At 47.6% G+C, this 23611-nt stretch overlaps 1 protein-coding gene across 4 annotated transcripts; it reads right to left on the bottom strand.

Moving 5' to 3' along the window:
- Window positions 1-337: 337 nt before the first annotated feature.
- LOC120898365 (interferon regulatory factor 2-binding protein-like A) lies at window positions 338-23309 on the bottom strand. Of its 4 annotated transcripts, XM_040304130.1 has the most exons (5): window positions 21296-23309; window positions 8281-8334; window positions 4557-4820; window positions 3420-4048; window positions 338-3320 (listed from the first exon to the last, which is right to left on the bottom strand). In XM_040304130.1, exons 1-5 carry the CDS (start codon window positions 21999-22001, stop codon window positions 3180-3182), a joined length of 1794 nt encoding a protein of 597 aa, XP_040160064.1. In that variant the 5' UTR covers window positions 22002-23309; the 3' UTR covers window positions 338-3179. The 4 variants fall into 4 exon arrangements, with proteins under 4 accessions (XP_040160064.1, XP_040160066.1, XP_040160065.1 ...); XM_040304132.1 differs by lacking the exon at window positions 4557-4820; XM_040304131.1 differs by lacking the exon at window positions 8281-8334.
- Between the last annotated feature and the right edge of the window lie 302 nt (window positions 23310-23611).

Genomic DNA, 23611 nt, shown 5'->3' with positions numbered 1-23611 from the left:
GAGTTTGGCGCTGTCCTATTAGGCGTAGGATCAGATCCACTGAACAACCCACTTCACCTCTTCTTCTTCTTCTTCTGTGCAGCAACAGTTAACTTTACTAAAACGAAAACAATAAACACATAACACGACTAACGCAAACACAAATTATATTTAAAAACAAATACATATTAACACTAACATACTCACCGTTAGGGATCAAATCATTCAAAAAACGAAAACGTACAACACAAACGGAACACAACTGGAGAAACGGGGGAGAGAAACAAAGAAAGCACGAAAAACCGCGGAAAATCGAACTAATAAAAACAAACAAAATCATTCCAGAAGAAAAACTGTATTATTTTTCACTGTATTTGCAAAATTGTATTCCATTATTCTCTCGCATCTTCTCTCGCTCCCTCTCTCTCTCTCTCTCTTCTTGCTCTTAAAGTGCATTCTGCGTTCCTGTTTTTTATTATTATTTACTTTCCCCTTCTTCCGCCCATTTCTGTTGGCGCGCGCGTGTGTACAATGCAATTAGAATTCTTTTTCTTTTTCGCAGAATATGATAGAAAACTAAATTGTTTGTTAAAAAGAAGAAAAAAAAGTAAATAAACAGTACAGTTACAATGTGTTACAGAGAAATATTCTTATCCTCAAGCTAATGTACTTATATCTTTCTTCTGCTATCCCTTTTGTGTTTTTTACCTTAGCGCATATATGTACAAAAAACAACCAAATGGAGGACACCACAAAACGGGATTTTAAACTCTAAATAAAAAAAAAAAACGGAAGAAACTGTGTATTTGTGTTACTACTACTCTTTCAACGCGAAATCAAAACATTAAATAAACGTTCATTCGTCACAAACTACGGTTATAAATACGTACATAGTAATAAAATTAAAAAATTCCCCCCCCCCCCCTCAACTGCGCTTAATTAAACGATTCTCCTCCTTTTTCTGCTTCTTACATTGTACAAAAGTTTGCCGAACGAATGCATCCGTGTGTACTTATGCGTATGTGTACAAAAATTGCAACTCTAAAGCATGCTCAAACTTATAGTAAACTCTCAAAAATCGAGTTCTAGCTTCTGCGTATCCAATCCTCTGCTCTCTGCTTCCATGCTACACACAGCGTAACCCCTCTTCTTCGCGGGCTGAAGTGATTCCTAGTTCTGAATAAGGTTTCCATTTTCCAATCATTGTGTTGCATTCCTCTCATTATGACATTAGCGAAGCAGCTCATGACAAAACGCTTCGAAACGAAAGTAGGTTGCCGGTGTGGCGCAGCTTTACATTTACACACTTGCACAAACTTCACATCGATCGAAAAGCCGCTACAACATCCAAAGAGAAGAAGCAAATGAATAGCTTTTCATCCCGTACAATGCAGCTTGCTGTATGTTGTGTTTCCAAACCCAGGAAGAAATAGTTTTAGCTTTTGAATGCCACCAATTCTACAAGACTTTGTGCGACACACAAGAAAGAAAGGGCCCATATAACAGTTTAAAAAACGAAAAATTGTGTAAACTTCAACAATTGTACACGGTGTGGTGTGTTATTATAATATTATTACACACACACACAGCAGGAAGAGAGGGTAACTGCTTAAAGTGCCGCTTGTGTTTACACGTGTTGCACAAAGCACAAACTACTGCTGTGTAAGCTTTACTGCCTCACGAGCACGAAGAACGCCTTCGGCCGTGTGTTCGCTCTATCTTAAACACAAAACAAGAAAAACCATTACCCCCGTTGTACTCTTGCAGGAACGAAGACAAAACCAACGATCTATCAACACCACTACACCACCAACTCACGCACAGCAAAACCAAAAATTACCCCAAAAACGGGATTTCTTGAATGCTTGTTGTGTGTGTCGGTGGTTGAGGGCGCGTTGTTGGTGCTGTTGTTGTTGTTGTTGTTGAGCGGAAAGAAACGTGCTCTCTATTCCGGTTGATTGTAACTGTTAATTGCTATCCAAACGCAGAGCATCCTTATAATCCCTACTAACTTCATCGAGACCGATCGATCAATCGATCAGTCGATCGGATACTATACACAAACACACACACGCACTTGATGTGCGTGTAGTTCCAAATGTTCAAAAATCTATGTACAAATTTCGATCCTCAATTCCCGGATCCTACGTACCCCCTCCCTCCTCACAAACGTTCTTCTCTCCGTGGGGTTATATTTTTTGTGTGAGTGCGCGTACGCCCACAGAACAATTTAAAAACGAGTTCCATTAAAAACTACCAAAAAGATTTCTGCTCCGCCAGCGCTGGGCGGAGCGTACATCCTTCTCCAAACCACTCTATCTACAACCTCCAACACAGCGTGTTGCATGTTTGTGTGGAAGGTGCTCGTTTGCGTTCGGTTTTTATAAAACCAAGCGAACAAACACGCTTCCGTGCAACATTGTGCCACCGCGCTTGTCTCGTTTGCCTTGTTTGCACACATTCCGTTGTCCAACATAATTTAGCACTGTAGGCCTTGGTGCCCGGGTGAAGTCATCATCATCATCAACCGGCCGGGGCACACATCACATCACAAGTGAAGCAACGCACCGTCGACGGGCAGCACGGTTTCAACGATGATGCTGCTGGTGATGGTGTTGATGGCGCAGATGTCGATGCGATCGGAGCTGACGATCGTAGCGTTGCTGGGGAATCGAGGGCGGCTGTGGTTGCGGCGATTGTTGATAGAAATCCGTTTCCCATGATTGCTGCTGCCGCTGCTGAGCGGTTTCGATCGGATGTGATCGTACCGCCGGATGGTCGTTATCGGCCCTTCCACCACCAGAGTAGCCACCAGCGGCTATCGGACGCTGGTAAGCAAGGTCCGGTTCTTCGCCCGGTGATTCCCTATCTTCGCGCACGATGCTTCGCACATCCGCTCCATCATCGTCCTCGCAAATGCGCACCGCGTCCTCATCGTCCTCATCCTCGTCGTCGTCGTCATCGTACGCATCATCGACCGATGGGTGATATCCGCCAGCCGGGCCCACCGCAACCGATGGCACCGGTTCACCTTCCACGGACATGGAACCGCCGCCGCCGCCGCCGCCGCTGCTGCTGCTGCTGCTGCTCCTGCTGCCACCACCATTTGTGTTGGTGGGCGTGGTGGCGTTGGTGTTTGTGGTGTATCTTCCCGTGCACGCCGGAACAGCGACACTGTTGGCAACGGTGTACCGACTTCTCTACGTTTCGCGCTCCTTCTTTACCTTCAGCTCTTCGCCCAGAATGGTCGCAATTTCGCCCTGCATGAACGCCCACGGTATCGTCGAGTTGGCGAGCGGACACTTTTCCCCACTCGGACAGTACACTTCCGCACCGGAGCCCTGTTGGTGTGTGTGTGTGTGCAGGAGCAGAAGAAAGAAAACAAATTTTAGTACACCTTTCACAAACAGATCGTCCTTCCTCTCATAGTCTTCCTTTACCTGTCGCTTGATGCTCTCCCGGCTGCAGGGGAAGCAGAACTTGTGGTGTCCAACCGACGGACACTGCACGAAGTGTGTGTCCTCGAGCCGCTCCTGGCACAGGGTGCACTTGAGCGTTGGGTTCGGGGCCGGTGCCGGGGGCGGCCCACCCGTGCCCGGTGGTGCATTGGTCGCTCCCGAACCGGGCGGCGGCGGCGGAAGCCCACCGGGGCCTCCGGGCGGCCCACCCGCTCCACCACTGCCCGGTGGTCCACCGTTACCGCTGCCGGGTGGTCCGGCGCTACCGGGCGGTGCGGGGCTTGCATTCGGACCGGCCGGGTTCGGACCGGGGCCGGCACTGCCGCCACCGAGACCGGGAGGGACACCGTCCGGCGGTTGCGATTGCGACTGTGACTGGGGCGGTGGTGGAGGTACTTGCTGGGACATTTGCTGACCGGGGCCGAGCGGACCCATCGGTACGGGCGGGGTGCCCGCGTTGCCTCCGTTCGGGCCGCCCGCGCTCCCACCGTTCGGTGTCGTCGATCCGCCGCTGCCCGGCAGGGACGAGTTCGGTTGCTGCGCTTCCGACGAGGTAACGGTCGTGCTGGACACGTGCCTAGAGCCGGAAGATCTTCGTCCACTGGAGGAGCCTACGGAGGGAGAGAGAGAGAGAAGGAAAAAAAGGAACATTTTAGTATCTTCATTCTTCCATCATTCAACTAAAAGAAACAGGAAGTTTCTACAAAGAATATAGGATAGATAATGGTGCCTACGAAGGTAAAGGTGTGCGTGTGCGTGTGTGTGTGTTTGTGCAGGAAGAAAACACTAGCCCAATTAATTCTACCGCTTCTATGCATAATTCCGTTCTACTGAATGAAGTTCTTCCAAATTCTCTTCATTCACCATTGGATTACAAGGGGGGAAATTGGGGGATGGAAATGTGCACATGCTACAAACTGCAACGAACTGGATTGACCGCCCAAACAGAACGCACAAACAACTAACAGAGCTAACAGACTTAAGCCGCAACCCCGGAACCGGAAGAAGGAAGGAGCGTTAGGATGAGAGCAAAGAAATAACCGGGAAAACAGCAACAACAACACCCAAAAACAACAAAAATCACAACTTAAAAAACAAAACAAAACAAACAAAACCTACCGGAACTGTTCGGCGAGTGCTGTGAGCCACGGGAAGCTGTCCGCGGTGGCGGCGGACCCGGCGGGCTTGGCCCATTCCGGGGGCTGCCGGGCGGTAGGGTTTCGGTGATCGACATTAGGTTCGCCATCGGGCTTTGCAACGGCGCGACGGACGGGGCCGGTGGTGTGCCATCGCCGCCACCGCCGCCACCGCCAACCCCTCCGCCGCCGCCGCCGCCACCGCCGCCCATCGATGCGGGCGCGATCGGTATCACGTTCGGATAGACTGAAAGAGAGACATAGAGAGAGAGAGACACACACATACACTCAGCGTTTTTACTAGGTTTGTTGAGAACCCCTGGAAAGGGTTTCCCGCTTGTGTGCTCATTGTGCTTATTTATATTCCTATATTTCTAAAAGTGCTCCTTCTTGCTGGCTTCTTGCGCCCTTTGCAGTCATCCTTAGCTCACAAGCGACATTTGATGCGCAAGTTTAGAGTGCGCCAGGATCTGTGCGCTCGCAATCTTTTCCTCAACGTTAGGTCATTGCGTTATCAAGCGGTCCACCAGAAATCCGCTCCGCCCTTCTTCCACTGCCACAGGAACCTACTTTCCTGCTGCTACGTGATAAGGACCGGCTGCGAGCAAACAGAAACACAGAAACCCATGTCCTGTCCCACCGAACCGACCGAAACCGAGCAATTGGACTCACAGACATCGTGACCAGCGTGTCATGATTATCAAAAGAATGGGAAAGAATTGGAATTGTAACAACAAAAAAACAAAACACAGCACAACCAGCCAGCCAGCAGCTGATTTGTGCTCTCGTGCAAGTGTTGATAAGGGCAAGACACATCATGCACAGTTCCGGTGTAGTAAATCGGGGAGCATCTCACCAACACACACACACACGCTGACTGACTGACTGGACTGGTCAGAATCACAACAAACTGATTTCCACAGGCCAAGAGAGTTGTAAGCCCGTCAGGCCGTCTTATCAAACGGGGCTGCGAGTCACAAACCGCTCCACTTGCGTTCTTATCAGTGTTTTTGTGTGAAAGAAAGAGAGCGAGAGAAAGAGGGAGTGAGAGTGGTCACTTCCCCACCGTCATTCCCAGGTCATGATGATGCGTGCGAGGGCGCGTTGCATCATCGCGCACCACCCCGGGGGGACGACGATTGTGATAACTCTGTCTCAGCATTTTACAGCTCCCCTTCCAGGGAGCACGCGGACAGCGCTTGATCTTGAAGAAGACATTCGTACAGAGTGTGCTACTGATAACAGGAGCGGCCTGTACATGTCAACACACACACACTGGCAGACGAGGATCATCATATGCAGGTCGTCGCTGTTGGCCCTGCCTGCCTGACTGCCTGCCGGCACAGTTCCAAGCCGGCCAATGCTGATAAAAATGGCATCAGGCTGACTGGCACCGGGAGTTGAGGTGAAATGGAAAACAATATTATCACACACTACTACAACGAGGGTAGCGGGAGGGGGGAGGGGGAGTATAGGACCCAAAACTGCGCCACCGCTTACATTCCGATCATTGGAATCACGCTCAACGCGGTAATCAGAGCTGGTGGTTGGTTTTTAAACAAGGAAAAACACACTCTTGATACTGAAAGGCTGATATTGCACATACACACACAGTGAAACCCGTAACTGGCTCAGACTGGCTTGGGTTGGAGACCGATAAGGGTCCATATTTTCACCCTTATCATGCACACATATACTCTAAAATGCAGCACACCATGCAGAGAAACTGATGTGGGGGGAGAGACAATTCCCTAACCCAGCACGGCTGTTGCAATCGTACAGCGTGGACAATGCCGAACCACACTGCACTTGATCGTCACTCGATCACGGGTGTTGCATGTTTGCATTAAGTTCACCTCTCAATTAGTTACCGCGAGGGGTGGTGCAAGAGACAGTGATTGATGATGAGCATCGAAACAATTAACTGTGTGTTTCAGGGATTTAAATGCACTAATTAGCCTTCGCTTTGGACGTGCATCTTCTTTTTACAATTACAATGTGAGAAAATCTTGCAGAACGAGGAAATGACACTGAACTTGAAACTAACGAAAATAAACAAAAGCTTTTTATTCCCATTACCTGCTTTTCGTGTGACACGCATTTCTTTCGTGCCATATGTACTGATATAAAGCAATCTTTCCATTATTTTTAATGCATTTAGCTATAACACAAAGTTAGTAACTGAACGCATTTTCTCGATTATTATTCTTAAGCTTAGAAGTCCATACTCTGTGACGAGTTCGTCCCTCATTTCGTAGGAAATATTCTATGATTGTTCAAGTGATTTAACGTCCAATTTGAAAAGCGGGTTTTAAACGCCTCCTTTGATTTGCTTTCTTTTTGAATGAGCAACGTGGCTGTAGCTTGGTTCTAATTGACTCAATGCCGATCATAGAAAGATCCAACCTAGTGGTGTAGTTGTTAAGTGCAAAGCTGCACGGTATTTGCCCGTCCAACGTTCAATTCTCGCAAAGACCGAGGTTTTTTCAGCTTCTTAGCGCCCCGATCTACTGCAAAATCCCTACTACTTGTGTTCTTCTCTCTCTACTTTAAAAAATACGTTTGTTTGGCGCTTGCATGCAAAACACGCAACATAATAATTAAAATTAACACAAAAAAACAATGGAGGGCAAATGCAAATGCGCGTGAAAGGAAAACACAACATGCTTCTATTCAGCCAAACGGACAAAACCAAATGAGATGAGTTTTACATGAATTTAAGCAAAAATAAATCATCTTCTATTGTTGTAGGAATGATCCTTCCTACAACAACACCACATTATGCATGATGGCATTCTCATGGTTATAAACGTATGTGTGGAACGCTTAGCCACAACTACACAACCGCGCACAGAGTAGTAGTACGGTCATGGCCGCCTAATGCTTGTTTTCCCATCAGGTTGCGCGTGTTCAGTCACCTGGCGGGGGCAAATGCACCTCTTTCCGACCCACTCAAGGACGAGGAAAGAGGCAACAACGGTGGTTGGTAAGGTGAATCGATCCGTAACGGAACACACCACTCCACTGACACCACCGAGGGGTGGCCCTCGGTACCGGACAACCAACTCCCCCCTCTTATATCCCCGTTCCCGTTTCGTCACACACGAACGCCAACGGACAATGTTCTCGTTCGCCGGTGGTCACCGCTTGGTGGCGCCACGCCAACACACAATACAGCGGGCCAGTAGTGTGTGTTAACCTTTCCGGATGTTGTATAGACGATGGCTTGCTGCGTTTTTCCACCCAATGGGGATGATAGTTCTTTGCGTGGTAGAAAAAGAGAGGTGGGCGCTTTTGTTGATTCGTTTCGTTCGAACCCCGGCAGCAGCAGCAGCAGCAGCAGCAACAAAGTAGGCGACAAAAAGAAGCTTAGGCTCAAATGTAAATCGATTCTCACATGCACTTCACACCCCGTAGGGGGTTTAAAAAGCCATCAACAGCCCCGTTTGCTGGCAGTTCCCCTTCCTCTTCCCATCTCCTCTAGAAAAACTGTGAGAAGCAGTGTCCGTGCACACACACACACACACTCACACACACGCACCCATACGATCGCAAGGATGGAAGGATCTTTTGCATCAGCTTGATAACCTAAAATTGGTTCAATTTTATTATTTGCAATTGAACCCTTCAATCACTACACACTATCAAATGTCGAGCAACATGGGGCATAATAGGGGATTTGGGGTTTATTTTTTACGTATATTTACCTCGGGGCATTACTGGGGCGTTCACAAAAATCCCCACATTTTGTTGTTTCTGGTCTGCAATAAAGAGAGAGAGAGAGATGGTAGGGATAGAGAAAGGTCGAAATAATCATTTATCAAAATTCGGTCAACCGATTAGGAGAGTTTGTAAGTTGTTGTTGTTGTTCGTTTTCGATTGCCTTTCAACATCGAAAAGAACCGGGATTTGCTTATGCCAGTGAGGTTGGGTGGGGTGGAGTGGGTGTATTATGATGCCGTACGGGACATCTGTATTGTGAGGTATAAAGTACTTCCACCAGGGTTGGGTAAAATCCATAATACGATATTAATATTCATTCAGATTAGTTCATTAAGTTCTACCTTTACACACACATACAAACACACACTCTAACTATATATGGTGCCGAGTTGAACCACTTACAAGGTCCCATCATATCAGAAATCAGCTACAGGTCGGTGTGTGTTGATGTGCCCGTACCAAACGTGCTACTACCCCACAAACCAACTTTTACTCTAAAAATGGAATTTTCCACGCTACATCACACGCGCTAAAGGTTACACTACTGCTGCTTGGCGAAATGTTGCTTCCCTTCGTTTGGTTTGCTGCAGACGTTCAACGCAGACGAACACGTGTGCCACCACACACAACATCATTTCCACGTCCTTAACCTTTGGTTCGCTCGAGTTCCTTTCCACCAGAACCAAGGGCTTCTCTAGCATGACATTTGCGTGTCTGCGCGGTCCCTGGTTTTGCCCACTGGGAGGGGACGTTTTGACCGACTTTGCATTAGAATAACGGCGGTAACCCCTAAAGGTACTGTAGAACACACACACTCTTCGTAGGTTGCAGGAATAAATAAAAGAAAATGCCGTCACACTACGGATTTGCTTTGGGTTCTGTACTTGGTCTTGGGCGTGGAAATATTAATCATCAACCCCAATGTGTAGAGCAATGCCATGACCGTCACAAGTTGGACAACGACAGCCCGGAAGCTAGCTTAGAAGGTCTTATGTGATCTTTTATGGTTGAAGGCTATGTTTTTTTTGTATATATTGAGAAAAAAGTTGCAGTTAGTTAGTTTGCTGCAAGTTAGTTTGCAAAATGGAAACTACTAGTTACGCCAGGAGTCATCCGGAGTCATCTGGAGTCATCTAGAGTAGCTTGGAGTCGTCTGGAGTCGTCTGGAGTCGTCTGAAGTCGTCTGGAGTCGTCTGGAGTCGTCCGGAATCGTCCGGAGTCGTCTAGAGTCATTCTTAGTCGTTCGGACTCATCCAGAGTCGTAAGGAGTCATCTGGAGTCGTCTGGAGTTGTTAGCCATCAGGCTAACCCAGGCCAGTCTGGAGTCGTCTGGTGTAGTTTGTAGTAGTTTGTAGTAGTCTGGAGTCGTCCGGAGTCGTCCGGAGTCGTCCGGAGTCGTCCGGAGTCGTCCGGAGTCGTCCGGAGACGTCCGGAGTCGTCCGTAATGGTTCGGAGACGTCCAGAGTCTTTCAGAGTCGTCCGGAATCGTCTAGAGTTGTCTGGAGTCATTCGTAGTCATTCTGAGTCTTCCAGAGTCGTAAGGAGTCGTCCGGAGTCGTCTGATGTCGTCCGGAGTCGTCTGATGTCGTCCGGAGTCGCCTGAAGTCGTCCGAAGTCGTCCGAAGTCGTCCATAGACATCCAGAGTCATCCAGAGTCGATCGGAGTCACCCGTGCAAACGACCCCAGATGTTTTGCGGACCTACCTTCAGGTGTCAGTTCCGAAATTATCGAAGTCGTCTTCGGATTTTTGCAAACTTTACCCATCACTACCTCTGACAGTAAAGCTGCCCCGAAATTACCGCACAAAGAAAATCCCCCCCCCCTCCCTTTTTTCGCTTGATTAATTTCCACTACTGTCATCAATCTTGACCGGCTTGAAGTACACGACGCTCAACACTTTCTCAACACCCCTCCTTAAGCGCAAAGGACCAATGGCGGCCATTTTGTGCAAAGAAAGTAACATTTTTGCCAAATAACTAGCCACCCACCACCAAACAAAACAGCCCGCACGCAAGAAAAAAACTATCGCTTGCACTAAAGACACACAGAGACATCGAATACACTACCCCAGCCGGCCGCTGAAGGTCGAAAGCATCAACATCATCCCCTATCCTCCTTCTCGCGCTACTCTCCACACTTCCGGCCGGTTGTTGTTATTGCTGTTCGACGCATCAATCATGAAGCGCGCCATTCTTCCGTACACAGGCATGAAATGAAAAGGAATCCGGCGCACGCGGTGTGTGGCACGCAAGGGAGGGAGCGAAGGAAGAGATAGAAAAACCGGACCAAATTTTTTGGATGCCACTCCAGCACGAAAAGTGGCCAAGGGAGGAGTATGGAGCTGTTTGGCAGTAAAATTGAAGAAGAAAAATACCTCCAAGAGAAAGGTAGGATGAATGCCAGCCAGAGAAATAAATATGTGTGTATATGTGTCGAGAGGAAAGAGAGAGAGAGAGAGAGAGAGAGAGGGACACAACGAAGCTGTTTGGTGGAGCCCGCTTTGTAAAAGGGGAAGGGTGAATAAGACGGATGGATGGGTTTTACGGTTGCTGAACGTCTTTACATAATCGTAGAAAGCGAATCATCATCATCAACATCATCAGCATGTTATTTGTGAGTCGTAACGTGGAGTAATGCCGTGGAAAGGAAAACTGTAAGTGTGTGTGTGTGTGTGTGTGTGTGTGTGTGTGTATGTGTGTGCAGTGTACGATTATAGAAGCAAATAAACACTTTTGCTGTGAAGCAACCAAACAAACAAAAAAAAAAGAACGCCAACTGATCCGGAAAGAGAAAAGCAGAGCAGCAGCACGATTGAAAGCCGGTTTGAAGAAGGTAAAATCATTACGATGACGGATGATGATGATGATGATGATGTTGGAGAATCCAGGAAGGGAAAAACAGCACACACGCACACACAAACCGGTTTTCTGTATTGCTGGTTCTTCTGCGTACGCATTTTCCTCCAGGGAAGACGCCGTGGTTTTTTTGGCACGAGGGAATACGAAATTCAAACACAAATAAGAGGATATAAGATAAGATTACAGCGCGCGCAGAAGAAAAAGAAGGTGAAACCTCTTTCTCCGGGTCGCGAAACGGCTGGGATTTGGTGTGCAACCTTTTCTTGTAGAACAACACACCACACCACCAGGTGACGACCAACACAGCCCAACAAAGGAAGCCGGCTTAGCAACAAGAAGCAGAGCGAAGAAGCAAGCAACAGCAAGAAAATGCGCTTCATCTAAAAAGAATGCCCACAAACACACACACACAACAGAGAGAGCATAATGTACAGTTAGGAGGGCAACATAACTCACATAAGCACACACACACAAACGAGTAACAGCATAGGGGGAAAAAACAGGGAGAGAGGAAGAATAAATGGCCGCGCGGCCAGCCAGCTCGCCAGGTACGGAAAAGAAAGAGCAGGAAGGACGACGACGACGGACGCAGAGCACAAAGTAGGCGCAGAAAAGTAGGTTATTCTCGTGAGCGTTTCCTGCGCCTTTGTGCAATGCAGGAGAGAAAGAGAGAGGGATAGACAGGGAGGTTGTCGAAACGTGGCCCACCGCCGTCTTGGATGCCTTCTTGTACACACCTGGCCGTTAGTAGCGGACAAGAAGACAGTGGGAAGTGCATACAATGTCAAGCGAAGGAAATACACCCCTGGCTGTCTGTGTGCTGTCACCAAACACCGACGGAACTGTGTGTGTGTGTGTGTGTGTGTGTGTGTGTGTGTGTGTTACAAGGGTAAGAAGAAGCAGATCCTTTCTGCGCACGTCCAATGCCCTTCAAGAATGGGACAACCCACCACACCATGGAGGAGCGGCGCTGGTGGTGAGTTCATCGATCGATAACGTGAAGGTGGTGTTGTGTCGGTGGGTGTTATGTTTGTGGCATAGAAGACGCCACATTATGCCGCCACCAATACACAGCAGCCTTACGACAGTATCACATATCTATAGGGATATCACGGTAGTTTGAAAATGGAATCCTCCTCGACTCCCCGCCACACACACCCAGAATTTCCCAGGGTTACGCGGTGGACGCGGTGAGCCCAAATGCGGCGCAAGCGATGATGGCACACATTCCATTCAGAACCATTTCCCCCCGGGTCTGTTCGTTGGTACACAACAGGCTCGTTAGCAACGGTTGGATTGGTTGGCGGTCGTCGTCGCATGGACATGGACCAAACCAAAACGCTCTGAACAAATCAAACCATCGCCAAGCAGCCCCCCACCGCCGCCCCCGGTCCATTTTATCGATCGAGAAACTAAAATAAACGATTACATCGAATTCCTTTCTCGTGTTTCTTGCCCGAACCGGCTGGTGTGTGTGTGTGTGTGTGTGTGTGTGTGTGTGTGTGTGTGTGTGTGTGTGTGTGTGTGTGTGTGTGTGTGTGTGTGTGTGTGTGTGTGTGTGTGTGTGTGTGTGTGTGTGTGTGTGTGTGTGTGTGTGTGTGTGTGTGTGTGTGTGTGTGTGTGTGTGTGTGTGTGTGTGTGTGTGTGTGTGTGTTCCTAAACTTGGCAATGATTAGCTTTTGCTTTCAATGCAATCGGCTGCCACCGTAGTAAATGTGGAGTGTAGAGAGTGATGGAAATAAAAACAACCGTATACGGAGCAGCCCCCGCCACACATTTTTTCCTGGTTTCCCTCGAATCTACTCGTACCAGGAGCGTTTGCGGAGGTTTCAATACGTTCGTTAAGCAATTTGACTAATAGGTGTTTTTTTTTACTCTTTGATGTATTCTATTCACACTACGAAACCCAACCGACACACACACATACATACACGTTTTCTACCACACGTTTGAATTAGTTTCGTGATAGGCAAAGAAAAAGAACCCGAAAATCGAACCACGTTTACGCGCGATCGATTTTATGCTCTTTTGAAAGGGGATGACGCGCGTGATGATGATTCATCATCCAGTCGGTCGGTCGGTCGGTCGGTCGGTCGGTCGGTTGGCCAGCCCAACAAGCAAACAATTTATCATGCGCTTTGTTATGAGAAACATCCAAACCCACAGCTCCCAGAGCGAACTAAGAATACGAATATATACCTTGGAGCTTTATTTAAACCTCGACGGGGAAATGGGGTCGATCCGTTGCGTGTTTTTCAACTTTTAAAAACATATATAATTTACAATACATTACTTCTACGCCCCTGGTTTTTGCCAGTCTCTTGAGAGAGGTTGAATGAGGGACACGGGATTTATAATATAATTTTGGCATTGTGCCCCACTAGTATATATGATTCTGACTGACAAAGTAACAGTGTTTTAAGCAGATAGGGAAGGTAGGTAAAGACGGACATTATGGGTAATATGGACACTTGTCTGAAATACATTAGTATACAAAAGTACAAATACAAAAGTAATTATTGAATAGTTTAGCAATGTAGCATCCAAACTGATGATATCTCCAAAAGTATTTGCAAATATTTTTGGCTTGATATCTTCAAAGTTAGTTAAATTTATGAACAAAACAAATGTTCAATCGTGTGGTGCACACAGTGGATCTATAATTTGACTACTTTGAGTTTTACTAAATGAATGAGTTGTCGTGATTATTAAGCATTCTGGAACTCAGGTGAGAAAGACGAACACTCTGCCGTAGGGAAAGATGGGCAACGATTTTTTATTTATTTACTTCTTATATCAATTGATGATGAACAGATGGCATCAAATACCTTAACTAAGCATAATCGAAAGACAAACCATCCAGCATTGCAAGAAACCCAATATCTTGCCGTGACTTGGACAACTTTAATCAACAAACAGAAAAGGCATCGCTAAGGCAATGTAGGAATAGACGAGAGATGCTATGGAGTTACGAAAATTTCAAAAAAAAATTAATTTTCAAAGAATCGAACATGTTGGGGTTCTTTTCGCGGACTTTCCGCGGAATAATTTCGGAAAGAGAAGTACTAAACTGATCTTCTACAAGCTGGAACAACGACAGCAGTTAAGTTTCCGGATATGTCAATAATGCTTTAGATTCTGCATTCTACGAGGTGTTCGAAGTGGCACTTATAATTCCTAAATTCACTGCTGAATGAACCGTCGTTGCAATTGGCCAAACATTTTTATTATGTATGTGGACCAGGAGGACGTGGAAAGCAATAGGATTTGTTAAAATACTGTAAACCTCCTCAATTTCCAACACTTTTTGATAAAAGAATAGTATAAGATAAAGTATGCACACTTTCAATGTCGCTGAATTTATATACATCCTAAGATTTTTTACATTTTCCTTAATGTATCCATCTTTATCTACCGTCTTCTAAGTGTATTATTTATTTCCTTTTTTTGTGCTTAAGTCCAATAAGATATAATACTGGAAATTTAGCTTGTCGGCAACAAACACTCCCCTCTATGTGGTAAGTGATGAAAAGTAGTAGTTCAAACAAACATTACATTACACACTACCAAAACAGCTAAGTTTTTTAATGTTTGAAATGGGAAATCGTTGTCTATTTTTGCCGTCGGTGTTGCGCTGATCGATCATGCACACACACACATACCCAAAAACGTTGTGCGTGATGAGATGGGAGGCATGTCCCCGACAACAACTCCACCAGCAACACAGAGTTACGCGTTAGTAGCGTAAATAGTCGTCCCACTGGTGCGTGTTTTCCCGGTTTAGGTTCAGACGGCCTCCTAGGACATCAAATGGGAAAACGAAACACGCAACACGTTTCGTTTTTCTTGCTCCACACGGGAACCATTCACGGGCGCGCACACACACACACACACACGCGCAGACAGCTATAGCTGGTGGAAAACTACCTTTGCGAAGGGGTGGATGAGGAGGTGCGCCAGGAATTGAAAACGTTACCGCACACACACACACACACACACACACACAACCGACAAACCAAATCCGACGAGTTGGCGGCGACGGCGGCGGCGTTTGTAAAGCACACCCGCGTGTCTCACTCTCAGTCTCTCTCTCACTCTCTCTCTCTCTCCACCGCACGCCCCACATCCAAGGCGGCGACGATGGCTCCGGCTGTTCGCCAAACTGAAAATGGGAGGCCATGGTGGATTCCTTGCCAACCACTCTCTCTCTCTCTCTTTCTTCCACTCTCCCCCATCACTCTTGCTTTCTCCTCCTGTCCCCGGCCAGAAAAACTTGCACTAAACGACGTTGTTGCTGCCTTCGTCATCGGTGTTGTGTTTGCTTTCCTTCTCGTGTCCGCTTCTTCCTTCACCCAGCCACTAGCCCACCTCCTGCAGGTCCCGCGTTCAACGAAATCTCTTGCCAAGACCACCCCCAGACGTGACAGCGAAAACCGTCGTCGTCGTCGTCGTCACCACGAAAGGAAAACGGCCACGGTCAGCCAGGAGGCCACCGACCTCTCCTCCCTGCTACATTCCACACCATTCCACCACCACGCCCAGACGAGTGGACCGAAAGGGAGAGAGAGAGAGAGAGAGTTGCGTTTTACATTACTGCTTCACCGTCCCATCCGCCTCCCAAGCGCTCAAAACACGCTGCACGCGATGTTTTAGTAGCAAACTGTTAGTAAATCAGTACATTTGTATGTGTGTGTGTGTTTATATAGGGGGGGGGAGCGCAACCCACCAAACAGTGTGCGCTGTGTAGTAAAAATCCTCCCTTCCGTGCGCCTTTTCCCACCTTCCCCACTCGGATACACATCCATCAACAAGTCTGGCTGCCGTCGGCTAGACGTTGAAGCAGAGCGTACACCTTCTCTCGTGTGGCCCACAGCCCGCTGACTGACTGGCGATGATGATGATGGTGATGATGTAATCCATAAACTTGAACCATGGTTGGTTTCGAGGGCCTTTGGCCAATGAACGAAACCACACACCGCACAGTTACACGAGACGCACGCGCCACCACTACCCAGCACAGCAATGCTCGCGCGGCCTGGACCTCCGAGACACGAGACTGCGCTGAGACAAAGTGAAAGGGCGCACAGTATGATTGTACGCGAGCATTCGCCCCAATTCCCTTTTCCCCACCACCACTTGGACAGTCCAGCACGAAGAAAGAGGGAATTTGGGATTTGAGGGAAAGCGCAAGCCAGGGCGGCAGCGTGCCATTTCAAAAACGGACCATTTTATCAATGCGCGCGTCGGCGTGGCCGAGGATCGAGAAAAGGGAAATAAATTCCTCATTCCCTCAATGCTTCACACACATCCTCCCGCATCCAGATGAGATGGGGACAGAGGTTCTGTCTGACTGAAACTGGCTCCTAACCGAAGTGATGGTACCCTGGACCGTTGGACAACACATGCAACACAGCATAAGAATATAGCGCACCGCTGCGAGAACTGCTTGCCCGCAAACATAAACACACACATGGACACAAATTCTTTCCTTGTTCCACCAGCGACGGCGGCAAAAAGTGCATCGAACCATTTGTTGCACACAACAACAACAACAACAGCAACAACAACATGACAAGATAGCTTAAATCCAGTTTCCAGTTTGAATCCGCATCAGCATAACACAGCACACACACACACGTAGGGCGCGATAAAACTGGTTTGAATTAGGCCAACCGGTGCAAGTCCAGCACGGCGACCGGTAGTGGTAAATGCAGTCAGCCCCCAGTGTCGTCCACAGACAGCCGGTAGAAATAATCCATAATAAAACGCAAAAACACACACACTGAGCATGGGAAGAATAAGGCCATTGATGATAAATGTTTGCACTGTGTGATGAATTTTAAATATTTTGCACACCACATAATATTGCACAATATTTTGCAGCACAACACACACTCGAGACGGCAGAAGATTAACAACAGCAGAACAGCTTCAGCACAGTATCAGCAACAGAAGTGTAAAAATCGTTTTTAAATGCATCTTCCTGCACGATAATACCACATTGTATCATATCTGCTGTGATGAATGAAGGCTTAAAAAAGGAAAATTTATTTTTACACAATTTTGTATTGTGCACGCCAAACAAATCCTTTACAAAGATACCATCAAAAAGTTTAATTTTTGGAACAGATTTTAATTTTCTCTTTGCAAAAAAAGGAAATAAAGAAACCTGTTCCGTATCCGAAGCTGTTCCGGAATGTGGCAAAAAAACCCTACACAAAGAAGAACATACACACACACACGCGCAAGAATTACCCCCATCCAGCAACAACATAGCGGTAAAACGGCCCATGATGATGGCGGCTTCGTGCAGCAGAGGTAAGGGACAAATATCTTTTTTCGCGAATCCGGTTTTCGTTTTCGCAGTCTGAGCGATGTCGGTAGCTGGATGGACCTTTCTAAAATACCGTCGGATGGGACACATGTGGGGAGGACGGTTCTCGCTGACCATCAAATCCATCCATCTCCATTAAAAACCACATTCATTCTCGCGCGTTCATTTTGGCTCACTACACAATCAACCATTACACCCTCCAGCAGACAACGAAAATCACAGAGACAACAGAACGCAGCTTGAGCATGTTGATTGAGCGTGGTTTCTAGTGGTGGGAGCTCGGAATCGGACCTACCCGGTTCTGGAAACAATTCCGATTCCGGAGCCGAATCCGGAATTGACTCTGGAGCAGATTCCGGAATCGGTATCGGCTACGGAATCGGAATTGTCCTGGGAATTACAATTTGCTCCGGTAACGGTATCAGAATTGACTCCAGAATTGGAATTAACTCCAGAATCCGTTCTTGAATTCAAATAAGAAATTTCTGATGCAAAATCAGTCCGGGAATGTCCTATAGAATGGATCGTTTACAAGTAAATTTTGGATCTTTGTGGCTAATTCAATACATAGCATCATTGGATCCAAAAGCCTATGCTTAAGGAGATGCCAAAACCGACTCCAATTTCGAAGCCGATTTTGATTTCGGAGTGAATTCCGACTCCTAACCGATTTCGATTCCGGTACCGTTTCCGATTCCAAAAATGATTATGATTCCGGAGTCAATTCCGGAGCCGATTCCTATTCTGGAGCCTATTCCGATACCAAATCCGGAACCGATTTCGATTCCGGAACCGATACCAAATCCGGTACCGATTCTGATTCCGGGGCCAATTCCGGAGCCGATTCCTATTATGGAGCCTATTCCGATACCAAATCCGGAACCGATTACGATTCCGGGACCGATTATGATTCCGTAGCCAATTCCCAATTCCTATTCTGGAGCCTATTCCGATACCAATTCCGGGGTCGATTATGTAGCAACTATCCGGAATCTAATCCAGAAAATTTCGGAGCTAGCTGGAATCGATTCCGATGAAAACATCATTTTACCCATCACTAGTGGTTTCCTTCTGCCCTGAGAGATGGGTCGGAAAAAGGTAGAATGGCGCACAGAGGAAGCAAAAAAACACACACGCAAAACCATAGCAACAACAGCGCTAGGCATTTGAATCAGCAATCAAACCATTCAGGGGGAGAATAAATAATGATTTACTTTTAATGTAGTACCGCCCGCTCACGCACACAACTGGGGTGAGGGGTGTAATGGTAAGTCAAGTCAACACTCATACACCGAAAGGAAATAATGTTTGTCCCAGGTGTGTGTTGCGACTCCCGCCGGCCGCATTAGTAGGCCGGCCCACCCTACCAGAGCGACCGAGACGCGACCCGCGGTTACCATGTCATCATCATCATCCCCGCCATCCTGATCGTTGGCTAGGCTGATCAACAGAACACTCATGCAGGAGTGGGGGCTAGAGTGGGAAGCAAAAAGATTGCTTCATTCTCCTCCCGAACCGGCCCGGCTCTGTTTTTCGCGCTCCAATCAATCAGCCGACGGTTTTCTGACTCATCTTGAAGCATGATATTGTTGTACCTTTTTTCGTCAGTGTATGTATTTTTGGCTGACATCACACCGCACCCTATACCGTCCGTTCACAACAGGGTAGCTGTGTTTTTGCGCCTATTTGTCCTTGGTTAAATTAGACAAATAAGCCTTCCATTGCTTTTTTCTTGAAGGCCTACCCACGGTGGTAAAATGGTAAAAAACGTGGGCAAATAAACTAATGTTTTCTACTTCATAAAAAGTGTAAACCAATATGGCAAATGTCTTGGTAATGTGACAATAATCATAAGAAACCATAAAAATTCACTCCCTTTTTGGGTACAGCTCCCCGACTCCTTTGACCACCGTTTGCTAAAGATTACCTTTAAAGCTTATTTTTAAATAAATAAAAATACAAGCTTCTTCGCCAAACTCACTCGACTGGCTGTACCTGTGATACCTGAAGGAGATAATCAAAAGAAGGACCGTTTGTTTTTTATCCTTAGACAAGGAGCAACGACATACAGTTTCGGAGGAAATTGGTTTCCCTCTTGCCCCTGTCGTCACTCACTAATCTATAGTGGGAAACAGGGGAAAACACACACACACACACACACGGTTGTGTCAGCTGATTGACACACCACTCTTGTAACCCTAGCTGAGGCTGTGTGGGCTGGCTGTAACAGCTGCGACGAGAAGGACGGCAAAAGCAACACACCACATGTGGCAGAAAAGGAAGGGGGATAGAGGGGATTGATCTCTGTTTCACCATCCTTTGGCGTCCCGTTGGCCGACGACAAAACACGGTAAAAACCGTTAGAGGGTCTACCCTCAAAAACAGCACCCGCGGTCGGTCCCGTCCCTCCACGGTGGTGCTGGTGACGGGTATGGCCGTTGCACGTGCTCGTCCTTGAACTTCGCCGGAGCAGGGCTCTAGCCACTGTGGAAAGAGGGCCGGTGTGGTGGCGGTGACTGATGGCGGAAGTCGGTGGCTGCTACTGATGTATGGGAGGGAGGGGGTTTGCATCATGACACATTTTGTAACACACCCTGTGACTGTTGTAACTGTGTTGAGGTGTTTGTGTGTGCTTGTGTGCCTGTCCAAAAGCAACGTCGTCAACACCCAAACAAACAGCAAACCCAATACGCTCGTCTCTCTCTCTCGCTGTTGACAATTAATGAGCCATTTTAATGGTAATAATGGTGACGGAAATTGCACATCGCTTTATTAAAACCTTGAATCATCCCATTACACAGTTAAAAATGGTTGATGGTATGAAACAGTTACACGTGTCCCGATGGGCGATCCGTGATACGCGTACGGATGCATACAATTAATTCCGAGATTATTTGAGCCGTGCAGAGGAAATACGAAAGAGATAATCGAAGCCGTCATGAGGGAGTATAAAAAAGGTTGCCTAACTGTCTATAATTGCTTGAGAATTGCCAATGGTAATATATATTGCTTACTTAAAAAAGAGAGAAAACAAATAATGCAATAAAAAGACACCAATATTGGGATATTTCACTACCCCGTAGGCAGATTTACCGCTAAGTAATAACTGAAAAAAGTCTTTAAAAAAACCCCCGTTTGTGGAATGACACCCGTTTAGAACATGCAAACCCTCCTATTCTGTTTACACGTGTTCAGGCAAATTTCTATTCGGGTACAGAACTGCTATTACCGACTACCCATAACCATCTAAAAAATCTCTTTTTTATCCTCAAACCAAAAACAAATAAAAGGTCGTTTTTTTACAACGTTACTCAGAGGAACATAAAAAAGGGATTCAACAAAGAGCGTCTACCACCGTTCCATCACCACGTTTACACACTTTTTGCACCAAAACACACACACCTTCTTTCACAAAAATCCTACCTTTTCCTCAGTCACACACACACAAACATACAACAAACACATTCACACAACACACACACACACACCTGGGTGAGGAAAATAATGATCGTTTGGTACCGAAAAGAGGGATTTTCTTTACAGGAAACGTTATTCAAACCTCTGAAACCCTAACGGCGAGCAAATTGCGTCTTAATTCTACACACAAACACCACTATACATTCACATCACCGTAAGTGTAAAAAAGGACTCAATCTTAGCAACGGGGAAGCAGGAAAGCATCTAAGCTGGCACGGGAGTTGTGTGGGATATGTCGGGATGGTCCCGCAGAAAGGTCCCGCAGATGGCTCCAAGCAGGCTGTGCTGCCCCATCCCCCACAGACACACCCTGAACAGAAAACACTTACCAAGCGGCTTGAATGTATCGAACGACCCGGTCCGCAACGGGTGCTTGTCCTTGTACGTAGGCTGACGGTCCGGCACGAACGGGACGGCCGGTAGCGATTCGCCCCGCGTCAGCGGTGGCCGCTGAATGGCCACGGTCGGATCGTCCCCGGCACCGCGCTTCGCACTGCCCGTCGGGCCCTCCATCTGATGGTCGTCGTCGTCCGGCGGCGGGCGCTTCAGATTGACGGACAGGGCCGGCGGTACCTGCTGCCGGCCGGCACCGTGCGGTGCCATGTGGTGCGGCGGCATGTGCTGCTGCATCCGGGCGCCCGCCCGCACGCTCGCGATGTCGTGCGGATCGTGCTTGGGCGCGAAATCGACCAGCGTCGACCCGTTCGGCCCGGTCCGGACGGAGTAGTGATGGGGACCGGCGGCCGTCGGCACGGACCGGTGTGACAGTTCGCCGTTCTCGTGGCCCCGCTTGCCGCTGCTGCTGCCAGCGCCAACGCCAACGCCGCCGCTGCCACCGCCCGCCCCGCCACCGCTGGCGGCTGAGTGGATGCGCTTCATCTGGCGGGCCGTGTCCAGCACGAGCTCGATCCGGTCGGCCCCCTCGTAGTTGACGCACCCGCGGCACACCGCCTCGGAAAAGTCGTGTATCATGGCCCACGGCATCCGGGGCAGATCGCACAGGTAGCAGTGTTGCCGCTTTGCCTGCACCGACATTGTGACGGAGTTTAACGCTGTGCGTGTAATGTTTGATTTTCCAAAAACTGCCCAACGCTTCCGCCTCTCTTCTTCTCTGTCTGAGCGACACTATTTCCTTCCCCCCGGGGAAACTCGCTTGTACTTTTCCAGCAACCAACCAACAAACAAACGAAACTTTTCCTCTTCGCTTTTCAACCGGCTCCGGCAGCACTGACCCTCACAACGATTTACACAAAAATGGCTCGCCCAGCCAGAAGGAAAATCGCACCGTTTTGGAGCGTTGGCGAGCTCACGAGAACCTGTTTTTGCCCTGCGGTGTCATCGTTTATATCATCCCGTCGGTAACTTCGCTTGCCGTCGCACGAAAACTATCCATCGCTGGAGGAGTTTTGGGAACAATTTCCTATTTCTCTGTTTTTCACGCCACCGTATTTACCCGGATTTAACTTACACGTTTACTTCGTGTTGACTTTCTTCGCAGTTGCCGTCGGTAGTTGGACATTTAAACGCACACGCATACAACAACGCTTTGCTTTCGTAGATGAAATGCATCAATAAATTGAGGTGCAAAAACGGGTTTTAACTTGTTTTAGTTAAAATAAAAACAACACCATACACTTTAATTATTTGTTTTCCCAATTTGATAGGACGTTCAATTTGCCGACGGGACAATTGAAGGTTCGCTTCTGTTTGATCGTACCAAAACGCAAACTTTCTCGTTCGTGTAAGATGCTTGTTTTCCTTTGTTTTTAGCTTCACTTTTCACACCAAAAACAAAAAAACTTAAACTTCTTCAATTTAACTTTAACCACCAAAAACCGCCACACAACAATCGAGCCGACGGTAAGGGCTATCTTTTTTTGTTTTGGCACAGCTTGTGAGACTGTACAATTTACACCTTTAATTTTTAACTTTCTTTCAATCGCGGTTTTGATTTTTCACACCTTTAAATTGCCTCCTTGCGCGATCCGTTATCAAAAATTCAACCACACCACCACTCTGCTTCTCGCTCGCTCATACACACTTCACACACACACACATAGGCTGCTGCAAAATCCACCGAATAACTGTACTTTACAATTTCTCATGCAGAAATTAACACACTTTTAGCAAGAAAAAACGCCCTCACGCCCGTGTGGGGGGTGAGTGTTGAACGGTGAGACAAACTTCCGTGCTTCCCGAATTTCAGGCAACCTTCTTTCACCTGGAGCGCGGATTGGAGTGCAGATTGAAAACTCTTCTTGGTAAAATTCACCGTTGTGACACGAGCAGCAAGCGAAACGACGTTGTGCCGCGACCGACGTACACAAACAAATGCCGTCCATTTTGGCCAACTACCATTTTACCGCCGCCGACTGGGACGGCGAGCGAAACGGCTAGCTAAGAGAGCGCTGCCCGCGCGTGCGAGAGCGAGACACCCGATGCAACGGTAAAGTGTGTTCACCAACACAAACGCACACGCGCACACCGATACACTGCAGTGTTCGTTTTGCGCGCTGCTTCGCAGTGGTGGTGGTGGTGGTCGTTGTTGTTTTACTCTTCACGGGCGCTGACACAATCTCGCTTATGTGCTGACGGCTGCACGGGAACGTGATTGCGGTGTGTGGTGTGGTGAAGGGTGAGGTAAG

The sequence above is a fragment of the Anopheles arabiensis genome, chromosome 2 (genome assembly GCF_016920715.1).
Source record: "Anopheles arabiensis isolate DONGOLA chromosome 2, AaraD3, whole genome shotgun sequence".
In the NCBI taxonomy this organism is placed as follows: domain Eukaryota; kingdom Metazoa; phylum Arthropoda; class Insecta; order Diptera; family Culicidae; genus Anopheles; species Anopheles arabiensis.
The sequence above is the reverse complement of the archived record's forward strand: the minus strand, read 5'-3'. Positions and strand labels throughout refer to the sequence as shown.

What these genes read in the sequence shown, in the direction of transcription:
- LOC120898365 (XM_040304130.1), bottom strand. Translation starts at nt 22,001, where the DNA reads ATGTCGGTGCAGGCAAAGCGGCAACACTGCTACCTGTGCGATCTGCCC. An exon ending in CGATACATTCAAGCCGCTTG is followed by an intron (nt 8,335 to 21,295) that starts GTAAGTGTTTTC and finishes TCTTTATTGCAG; the next exon opens with ACCAGAAACAACAAAATGTG. An exon ending in GCACTCGCCGAACAGTTCCG is followed by an intron (nt 4,049 to 4,556) that starts GTAGGTTTTGTT and finishes CTCCCTCCGTAG; the next exon opens with GCTCCTCCAGTGGACGAAGA.